Genomic DNA, 12,089 nt, shown 5'->3' on the forward strand with positions numbered 1-12,089 from the left:
ACAATTGTTTAGATACTTTCACTACTGTTTTATAGCAAAATGGTGTAGTAATTGCTTAATAGTACTTCTTTTTATATTTACAAAAGAACAGAATTATGAAAAAAGAATAAGCATTTCTGTGTTTTTGATGTAATATATATGGTTTATATATTTTTATAAAATTCTTTACCTTTTGTTACAAAAATTGGAGGTGATTATGCTGCCCCACTATATGTATTTTTGGGGAGCACACCATATTTGCGAATAAAAATATAAAGTGATTGGTTCCTGACTGTAGTAGCAACTGGCTAAACATTTGCAGACTTGCTATGATGAATAACCTAACTATTAACTCCAAAGTAAATAAAAGTGTTTCTTTTGCTGGTAAATTATTTTAGATAACTTGTGCTATTATAAATGTACACTTGTACATCAATATTTTTAGAGGTAATAAAATATGCAAATTGTCATTGGATAAGATAATCATAGCATAAATCATCTTTTTCTCTGGCATTCTGCATGGGGTGATCTTTATGTTACACTTTTTATGCTGACTATAAATACAAAAATTTTCTTCAATATGAGGCTTTTAATATGTTAAAATGGGAACAATCTCCACTGGTTTTGCTATTATAATGGAATTTAATATTTGACTATTTTTCAGAAAAAAACCCAGCAATATGCATAAAAATAATTTTCAATTACATATGCATTTTAGGTTTTATTTCAATGTGACCAATTTAGAAAATATTAATGTATTTCAAATAATAACTTTGCTTGTTTCATATATTATTCTTTATCTGAATGGTGTAATATTAAAAGGGCCATTATTGTCCCCGTTAAGTAAATTAGAAATTTTTTATTTCCTTTATCTTTCATGTGACTCTATTTATTTCTTAACTAGTGTGATGGATGTGGTTTAAAATAAAAATTAGGCTATTACTAATGAAAACTATGTTGGAAGCTTCTGTGCTGGTAACAACAAAATGTCATAGAGCACTCATTTTCCTCTTGATTTGGTGGAGTGGTTATTGTGGAAAAAGTTGTAATAAACAGAATAATGCAATGGTTAATATTATAGTAAAATGAAATTTTACTTTGATTTACTGAAAAGATACACATTAATAAGCAGCCAATTGATTACTATTTATAAAACATAGTTGGTAGGCATCAAATTATTTTTCTCTCTGCTTTACTATAAGCTAATCAAGATTTTAGACACAATACAGATTAATGGCAAACACACTGTACAAAATTAATGATAATTTAAACAGTTTGAAAATAGCAAAAAAAAAAAAATAGAGCATGAGAAGAGAGTAAATATCTGCATCACACTAAACAAATTTAGAGCTGTTCCAATAGCTTTGTTATTCACAAATTTGACTAAAACATTACATATGATAATTATCAGATTATTATATACTACTAAACTAAAAGCACAGAATGAACTACTATTCTTAATAGGATTTTATTATACGTATCATTAAAGTTGTTAGTAATCCAAATTTATTACATTTGCAACATTTGGGTTGAAAAATACATGATGTAAGTGTGCCCCCATGTGGCTATAAACTAGTTTTTAAGAATGTAAGAAAGATCTAAATGGAAAGAGGGCCTTAACTATTTCTATTATCTAGTGACTACTTACTCCAACCCAGGAAAAGAATTGTCTCTCCTACTTTTAAAATTACTTATTCTAAATTAGAAGATTCATAATTTTTCTCATAGTTCTTACAAATTTTTATTTTCAATAGCCATATATGTTAACCAACACATCCACCTCTGATTCTGGAGTGGTGTAACATAGTTAAAAACACATAAATCGACACAAAAATAAACCTTATTTCTCCTAACATACATATTGTTTGATTAAGTCAAGCTTGAATATCTGCAAGTATTTTAAAATACATTCGTGATTAAATAGGATACTGTATCAACTAAAAATTTTATATTAGGGCAGGCCAAGGCCTGAAAAAGTGGTTTGCTTGTTTGTGTGATGTACGGGAAGACTGCTATTTGTTTATAAATTTTGTTAATCATCAAGATATTGGATATCTATAATATACATTGTAGGTGCCACAAAATTCGAAACCTCTTTTCTATAGAGTTTCTTTGTAGAGTTGCCAACATTTTTGTTTTGACACAAAGAAGATAGTACCCAGTTAATACTCTTCTAGTCACTAGTCATTTATCTAGTGACTTCGAGTCATTTAACTCTCTAGTCACTAAATCACAAGATGCAAAGACTTATCTACTGACCAGTTCATGCTTCTGGAAAAACTTTGCAAAGACTAGTTGTTAATGAGCCTTTTAGATAAAAACCAGTATCATGATTGCTAAGGTGTGCAGTGTGTCTACAAATTAATTGTACAAATCTTAGAAATGAATGAGTTGGGAGTGTTAAAAGTCTAAAATAAGCGTGATTTGGGAACATTTTGAGTCAGGAAAAGAAACTTTAAATTACAGAAAAGGAAAATATCTACTGTTAAATTGTACACCTGAAATTGGATTTTGTTAACCAATGTCACTATAATAAAAAAAAATAATAAAAATACTAAAAAAGGAAAGGAAAATGTCAGTATATTCATATCTAAATTTTGAGGGACAAAGACTAAGACTGCTTCTTTTAGACATCATAAAAGCAAGAACCTTAGCTATATAATTAAAAGGTTGAATTTTCAATTAAACAGGTGTTTCAATTCTAAGCAACTTTAACATAGCTGGTCTCAGTGCTAGTTTCTTCATGCTAAAGTATAGCTTCCCATATTTTACATTTTGTTGCTTTTTTTTAATTAGCCCCAAATTCTGTGCATCTACTCCAGCCTTTTTTTCACTAAAAAATTTTAGAAATAAAATCAGAAATAAACTCAATTTTAAGGAGTGCAATCATTAAAAAAAATGCAAACATCTATTTTATATATTCTCTATTAAACATTTCTCTACTTAATTTAAATTTATGGTTCAGCATAGCAACTTTTTTCTTTTGAAGAAAAAGTTTTTTCTTTAATTTTAATTACAGGATTGGAAGAAATTTAAGTTGTTTGTTTTAATAATCCAAGCTTACACTAATGTTAGTTTGGTCATTTAACATATTTTTTAAAGTTCTCAAAAAACAATTATTTCACAAATAAATATTGACATCTGCCAATTTTTTTTTGTGCCAATTGAAATGAGCTATACATTTTAAAAAACAAATCAAACCATTTCTTACTCCACCCTTTCCACTTATGGTATCTAAAAGAAGAATTTTAAATGTGAGAGTTGAAATATAAATAATAATAATAGCAGTATTTCAAAAAATATCTTACTCTTTTCTGGAAAATTTTTCTCACACTGAAGGAGAAAAATAAGTTAGAGTAGGAGAAAAAGACAAAGCAATGAATGAAATGATAGCATTTGTAATCCTAATTTAAAATCTCACAGCATTGAAAATCTCCTAGCAAATGTTAGGTTGTTGTCATATAGATACTGAGTCTTAGCCAAAACATTTTATTGAATGCCTGAATGAAATATTTTCTTATGCTTTTTCTTTTGCCTTTGGTATCATAGGCTCCTTAATAATTTATATTTACCAAAGGAATTTCAAACTAATTTTTTATTATAACTTTTATTTGACAAATTTATTTATAGCTCCTTTCACATTTTTGAAAATAAATCCAGAGACACTCTAGTTAAGGTAACTTACTAAATAGTGATCATTCTTATGTGTTTAGAAAGGAAATGTTACAGAACAATGAAATAGTGACACTTACACAGAGCTACCCTAAATCAACCTGAGCTACAGATTGGCAAATTGATTAATTTATACTTCCTTTGTCTCATCTAGAATATAAAAAGCTAATTAACTCCCTTCCTTTTTGGAGTAGTTCTAAATCTTATGCCTTGATCCACAATTTTGACCTATATCACCTTCTTCAAGTGTTGAGAGTAAACGATATTGAGACATGCTTGAAAAGTATATGTTGTAAATGGTACATGTTTTAAAAAAAGAAAGTTCTTTTTCTGTTCATACATAATATGATTTGGCTTGTAAGGCACCAAATTAGCTTCTAAAAAGGAGGCTTTATCCATTAAGCATACTGTGTAACATTTACAATGAACCCTACAGTACTAATAGAGAAGCTCAATGTTTTTCTTCTAAGAAAACAAAACAAAACTCTAATTACTCTTTCCATTTCTTATTCACAAAACTAGTGCTAAGACACTAAATTATTTTTCTCTCTTGCAGTCTAGAATCGACCCCAAATTATCAATTGTAATAACATTCCTTGCTGCTCTGGAATACAATGTGAGAAATGAGTGCTTGGGGAATTCTTGTTCAGCCTGAACAGGCATACACTGTTTACTCTGCTATACATGGTCCCTTGTTTTCAACTAGGTTGGTACAAAAAAATAGATCATTGAAATCCTCAATTCTAAAGGTAAATTCAACATTAATGATATTTTCTAAGGAAAAAAGGAGCAGATAAAATTGCACATTTTTTTGCATATATAATTTCCCAATAACAAGTACTCGTATAGTGAACATTTTATTTGCAGGTGGTGTAATAGAAGTAATTGACCAATAAAACACCACATGTATCATCTTTGAATAGTCTCGACAGTACAGGCACAGTTACATTATCAAAAAAAAAAAATGAATGTCACTCAATATCTAGCCAATGGAAATAATATAGATTGCTTTGCATTTTTTATTGTTCTTGATTAAAAATAGACCACAATGTAGAAATGTATTTCTAAGCAAATTCGGTGTCAGTGATATGTACTAGTATAGCATTACCAAAATGTATGTTTTCAGAACTGAGGCTATCAAAGACACTCCCATCCTCAATGTCCCAGAGAAATGGAAACTAGTTGGATACAGGTGACAATACATTAAAACTTAGTTTGAAAACTTTTTGCTTTATAACACTAGTTATATTTATGGATAAGTTAACATTTATTAAAACTAAATACATCACATAGCACCTTTCCTTTTATATCTTAAAAATGTACATTAGCAAGAATGAAAGAAAAAAAGGATGGATTAGAAAAGCCCACAGTCTTTCAGATTCTCTTTGATTATTATATCTGTAACTGCATCAAACACAAACTTGACATTTTGGGTATCTGTAGCGCAGGTCATGTGAGAATAAATTTCCTTATCTTCTTTTCTTAAATTCAGGTCTAGAAACTGGTTCTTAATGTAGTTTCCTGCATCTTCAAATGTATTTGGCCCTTGTTAAAAAATAATAAAATAGTAAACATTAATTTCATTAAAAATAAAATTATAAATATGTTTTAGGATTTTACTTTGTGAGCTGCTATTTGATGTACTCTGTATAGGAAAATTAGTATTGGCAATGGTCAATTATCTGGGATTTATGCAACACCTATTTTGTGCTTAGAACTATGCTTACCCCACTGAGAGCTTCAGGTGGCTAAAATTTAACCTTGTCATAAAAAAAACTCACAATACAGTAGAAATACTGACATATTTATGCAACGAAGTGAGTAATAAAGCTTATTTTACATGACAAGGGCTGCACATGTATATGTATATGTATATGTGGGTGTGTACATTTTAATATGAACTAAATGAAGAAAATAATAGAAATTATAGGTGAATGAATTACAAAATGAGATGTAATTGAGCTGGACTTTGCAGAATAGCTAGAAGAGAGAAAGAAGTAGTATGAGTGAAAACCAAAAGTGAGTGAGAGTAGCCTGTAATACTAGACTTGAGGATAGGGTTAAGAAGTAAATATACACTTAGGAGAATCTAGTCAAAGGGAAATCAAAGATTTTTAGAGGAATTGTAGAACAGATGGTATGAGCCCGATCATGGACTGAGTTGCCAACGCACCAAAGTAGGTGAGGTAAGATATGTAAGACTATGTAGAGAACTATTATTGACTGATGTTTCAGTAGAGTTAAATAAAAAGTCAATGAAGGCTGTACTTGACAAGGTTTAGACTAGTAGCAGAATATACAATTGATCAGTTGGGGAAAGACAGAAATAAAATAGGATGACAAAAAAATGCAAGGCAGCTAAAAGGGATCTGATGACAGGCTTTATAACAGAATATGCTTAGGAGGGAGCTAACACACACTAGGGCAATAGCATAAAAATTTTCCAGGTAGATAATTTTATTCCCATTTTATTGTTACTGGGAGAAAAATTCCATGAGAGACAATCATCAAAATATTGTAGCATGGCTAAAATGGAAGGCAGTTTGGTGATTTCTTACAAAGCCGAATATAGTCTTATTATGCAATCCAGAACTCATGCTCTTAGGTATTTCCACAAAAAGTTGTATCTGCATAAAAACTGTACATGGATGTTTATAGCAGTTTTATTTATAACTACCAAAAATTAGAAGCAACCAAGATATTTTTCAATAGGTAAAAGGATAAATAAACTAGTTTGTTTATGAAACAGAATATTATTCAACAATAAAAAGAAATGAGCTATCTATCTATGAAAAGACGTGGAAGACATTTAAAAGTATACCGCATTCAAAATTGAAAAGTGAACGATGTTAAAAAAATACCACATACTGTATGATTGCAGATATATGACATTCTGGAAAGGGAAAAATTATGGAAACAGTGAAAAGATCAGTGTTTGCTAGGGGTTGGAGGTGAGGGGACAGCACGAACGGGTGGAGTACAGGGATTTTTAGGGCAGTGAAACTATTTTGTATAATACTGTAATAGTGGATACATGACATGCATTTGGCAAAAGCAGTAGAAACATATAACCCTATAACACAAATTTAACCCTAATGCAAACTACTGACTTTCGTTAATAATATACCAATAACTGTTCATCAATTGTAACAAATATACCACACGAGTGCAAGGTGTTAATTATAGGAGAAACTGTGGAAGCTGAACTGAGAGGGGGAATATATGGAAATTTTGTATTTTCTTTTCTAAACTAAAAACTGCTCTAAGAAATAAATTCTAATAGTTAAAAGAAAACATATAAACCTTAATTATGAGTCTATATTTAATTTGAAACTTTCAATATAAAGTCATTATATTTAATCACATGATAAATCTGATATTTGAATTAACATTTATATAGAGGAAAGATACAAGCACTAATTATAGATCAGCACATATACCTATTTTGGCAGAATGGCATACTCTTAATAACATTTGGGCTATCCATGTATCTAAGTAGTGAAATTTGGCTTGTATATGAGTTTAAATCATAAATATTTTCATTTTACACAATTTCATTAACAACAGAGCATATAACTATTTACTAAAAAAAAAAAAGTCTCTGACGAAAAAACAATCTTTCTATAGAACCTGAAATATATAGTCATTGATTAACAGGATCAGCACTAAAACTCTAAGACCTAGGAAAACTGGACAGAAACAAGATATCACTGTTTTCAAATTTGTTCGTGCTACCTCTGGAAACTTAATTCAGACTTTGAAGAGCCACTGAGATCAAATACAGCATTAAAAGGTTTCATTAGACAATATATTTAAAATGCCAATTTGAAATAAAATTTGCATTCTTTTTGTAACTTTTAAAATCATAGTTTGCAATGTCATTTCATATCTAGAACAGCAACCCTGATCTATCTAATCACATCCCATTTACTCATTAGAGCTTTGTTTTAATGCGGAGTATAGAGAAGTTTTCTTCTTTACTTGTAAGATTCCCTACTTTTTAGATCATACACATGACTCAAAAAATTATCACGTCTCAACCTGATAAATATTATATGTCAAAATCCAGACAAAAAATATATACCTATACAATAATTTACTACTACGTAACTAAAGAAAAAATAACCTTACCAGTGTACTCTGGAAAGCAGATACTAAGATGCACTTTGGTTACTTTTTCTTGAAAGAGATCTTTTTTATTGAGAAATAGAACAATGGAGGTGGTCGTAAAATACTTGTGATTACAGATACTGTTGAACAGGTGAAGGCTTTCATGCATTCTGTTCTGTTTGTTTAAAAGATGAAAATACGTAGTATTATTATTTGCAAAATACTACTGTCAGGCATTATAAATAAGAATCTAGAAATATTAGCTATCTTTGGAAGGCCTTAATTGATTTGGAAAATGTGGTAGTAATATTGGAAACCATAAACCCTTGTCTATCACCCTGGCCTTATTTTCCTTTCAGACTTACCACTTCTTCATCTTCCACTAGGACCATGTCGTAGGCACTGAGTGCAGCACAAAATATAATGCACGTAACACCTTCAAAGCAGTGAATCCACTTCTTTCTCTCAGATCTCTGTCCACCTACATCGAACATTCTTTAAAAAAAATCAAAAGAATAGAAGAATGAATCTTAAAAATAGTCCCCATAATTCATATTAAGATTTATAAATAATGAATGCTCTCATATCTTTAAATGGTATTCTTTTGATTTTTCTTGATTATAAAATCAATCTTTTTTGGCCAATTTGAAGATCAAGCACTAAAAAAAGGAATTTCATCTTTTTAAAAATTTATGTAGACTAGAGTAAAATAATTCACACAATGACTTTGAGCACCTGAAAAATTTAAAGCAGTTTAGAGTTTTAGGATGAAACTTGTTCGCCTTAAGAAATTTAGGTTAAAGGCTACATATGGTCTTAAATTGACAGAATCTGTAAGAAGACTGGAAGTTGTTATAGTTCTAATACTATGATTCTTTTGTTCATGGTGTAAGATAGTGGCTCTTTCTTAGCTCTTCCTACGTTCATTCTTTTTATTTAAATAATTATTTGAATTAATCATAAATGGGAAGAATTAATATTATTAAACTGTCCATACTACCCAAAGCAATGTACAGATTCAATGTAATTAATCTCTATCAAAATTCCAATGGTAATATTCACAGAAATAGAACAAAAATTTCTAAAATTTGTATGGAACAACAAAAGACTCTGGATAGTCAAAATAGTTTTGAGAAAGAAGAACAAACTGGAGGCATTATGTATGATATTGGCATAAAAACAGAAACACAGACAAAACAGAACAGACTAGAGAGTCCAGAAATAAACCCACACATATATGGTCAATTGATTTATGACAAAGGAACCAAGAATATATAATGGAGAATGGACAGTCTCTTCAATAAATGGTGTTGGGAAAGTTGGACGACCACATGAAAAAGAATAAAACTGGGCCACTGTCTTACACCATGAACAAAAATATAACTCAAGATGGATCAAAGACTTGAATGTAAGACCTAAAACCATAAAACTCCTAGAAGGAAACATAGATAACAAGCTCTTTGACATAGGTCTTGATGGTTATTTTTTAAAATCTGACACCAAGAGCAGAAATAAACAAGTGAGACTACGTTGAATTCAAAAGCTTTGTACAGCAAAACTAATAAAATAAAAAAATAAAATAAATAAAATAAAATAAAATAAAATAAAAAAACCATCAACAAAATGAAAAAGCAACCTAATGAATGGGAGAAAATAATTGCAAATCATATAATCATATATCTGCTAAAGGGTTAATATCTAAAATATACGAAGAAATCACACAACTAGACAGCAGGAAAAAAAAATCCAATTAGAAATGGGCAGAGGTCTGAATAGACATTTTTTCCAAAGAAGACAGATGGGTAACAAGTACATGAAAAGATGCACAACATCACCAATCCACAGGGAAATGCAAATCAAAATCACAATGAGCTATCACCTCATACTTGTTAGAATGGCTATTATCAACAAACAAACAACAAATAAGAGTGTTGGTGAGAATGTGGAGAAAAGAGAACCCTTGTGCACCATTAGTGGGAATGTAAATTTATGCAGTCACTATGGAAAACATTGTGAAGTTTCCTCAAAAAATTAAAAATAGAGCTACTATATTACTCAACAATTCCACTTCTTGGTATTTATTCAAAGAAAACACTAATTTAAAAAGATATATGTATTCCCATGTTCATTGGAGCAATGTTTACAATAGCCAGAGTACAAGAGCAACCTAATTATTCATTGATAGATGAATGGATATATGTGTGTTAACACATACCCACACACACACACAATGGAATATTATTCAGCTAGAAAAAAGAACAAAATCTTACCATTTGCAATAACATGGATGGACCATGAGAGCATTATGCTAAGTTAAATAAGTCAGGGAAAGGGCAAATACTATATGATTTGTTCTTATATGTGAAATCTAAAAGCAAGAAAACAAATCCAACCTTATAGATATAGAGAAGAGATTGGTGGTTGTAAGAGACAGTGGGTAGGAATGAAAGTAACAATGAACTTTAGTTTTTGTTTTTTTAGTTTAAATAAATTGAATAAAAATTTTTAGAAAATAATTATTTTTTTTGTATTCTATGTATTAGACATGCACTAGGTCTACTGACACAAACATGAAAAGATATGGTCAGTATCTTCAAAGAGCTTTCTGTATTGTAGAGAAGAAATCAAATACTTTGTTATAATATTAATAAATATCCTAATATGCAAGGTAGAATGTGAGCCCAGAGAAAGATGTAAGTAAGCCTGAGGGATCATGAAACTTACTCAGAGGAGGTGTTTGAAAATTTGGCCCTTTTTGTTATTGTATTTTGGTAAAAGGCACCTTTGTGGACATAGCAACTCAGTATAGAAACTGGGAGCTAAATTTTTAGTACATCTCTTTCCCTTATCCTCCACAGAGAACACATCCAAAGTGTTTAATTCATCTACTTCTTTCCGATTCCTCTTCTCTTGTATAAGGCACCAACATTTCTCACCAGGGCTACTGAAAGAGTTCTATAACTTCTCAATGACTTCTTTTTCCCCCCTTAGAATTAAATACAAACTTGTTGACTACCACTAAGGCTCTAGCTATTTTTCTTGTTTACCTTTCCAAGTTTAATTCATACCACTTTCCTCTTTTTCATATAATCCAATCACAAGGCCATTCTTTCAGTCCTTTAATATAAATCTTTTTTTTCTATTTCAGGACTTTTGCACAGCCTGTCTTCTTTACATTTGAAACAATTCCCCTTTTCCTTATATAACACTTCTTTCACAAATTAACAAGTCTTAGCATTAATATCTCCTTTACTAAGAAGTCTCTCCACATCCCTTATTTACTTTCCTAATTGTATCATTCTCTCTTTATTTCCTTAATAGTAATTGTCACAATCAATTTTATCCAGTTTGTTTATTTTTTACATTTAACATCTATTATCTCTCCAATAGAATAGTGGCCTCATGAGGGCAGAGACATTTTCTGTATTAGTGATGGCTATATTCCCAGTGTGAGGCACTATGTCTGACACATAACAAACATGCAATAAATATTTGCTAAATAAATACATTCCATGTTAATAGGATGGAGGGGTACTTTTATGTAAAGTGCCTGCGCAAGTCATCAAGGAATGAGAGAACATGGTATGTTTAGGGTAAGCAAATAATTTTTATTTTTGGAAACATGAAGCTTAAGGTAAAACATTGAGGTATATGGCCTGATAATTATTCATTTATTCATCAAATATTTATTGATCATGCCAGGCATTAGAGATTTAACCTCAAGAAGTTTCTAATCTGGTGGTGATGGCGGAAGTGGTGTGTGTTTATATGTGAATATACTTAAGATATCCAGATATAATAGTAAGTGTAGAGGTGGGTTATGATTTTGAAATGATGTAATTAGAAACTGCAGAAAATATTAATTGTATAAAAACTTGAGAAAATTAGGTTTGAGGGACCGAGCAAAGTGGAATCTAGAGAATAATGTTCCAGGTGGAGACAACAGAGGAAACAGCAAGAGCAAAGAAGTTGATCAGGCAAGGATAAGCCTGAGGTGCAAGAAATATATCTACTGGGTCTTTCATATTATATGAGAAGATTAGAGTTTACATTGCAGTCAATGGGAGACTAGGAGAGATTTATTTTTGTTTATTATGTTAGGTTACTTTGATCTAAGTCCAGAAGATAGCATTGATGAGGAGGAGACTAGAGGCAAAGAAAGAAATTATGGGGCTTATGTAACTGTTTAACCAAAAGATCTTACCAAGAAGCATCTAAACTATAAAGAGACTTTATTAGGTAATAACTACACTTGAGGTAATGAATGTCAGTTGGCTGACTTATTGAAGATAATTGAAAGTACAATGCATTGTACTTCTCTACTACTT

At 30.4% G+C, this 12,089-nt stretch overlaps 1 protein-coding gene across 2 annotated transcripts in view; it reads right to left on the reverse strand.

The window, feature by feature from the left end:
- Positions 1–3,212: 3,212 nt before the first annotated feature.
- GNAT3 (G protein subunit alpha transducin 3) overlaps positions 3,213–12,089 on the reverse strand; it is a 49,993-nt gene continuing 41,116 nt past the window's right edge. For both annotated transcript variants that reach the window (XM_016159623.2, XM_036230297.1), the window contains exons 6-8: positions 8,127–8,256; positions 7,783–7,936; positions 3,213–5,196 (exon numbers count right to left, since the gene is read on the reverse strand). In XM_016159623.2, the coding sequence (XP_016015109.1) occupies positions 5,006–5,196; positions 7,783–7,936; positions 8,127–8,256 (475 nt within the window). In that variant the 3' untranslated portion in view covers positions 3,213–5,005. The remainder of the gene's footprint in view (positions 5,197–7,782; positions 7,937–8,126; positions 8,257–12,089) is intronic.

Source organism: Rousettus aegyptiacus, unplaced genomic scaffold (genome assembly GCF_014176215.1).
Source record: "Rousettus aegyptiacus isolate mRouAeg1 unplaced genomic scaffold, mRouAeg1.p scaffold_m13_p_13, whole genome shotgun sequence".
Taxonomy (NCBI): Eukaryota; Metazoa; Chordata; class Mammalia; order Chiroptera; family Pteropodidae; genus Rousettus; species Rousettus aegyptiacus.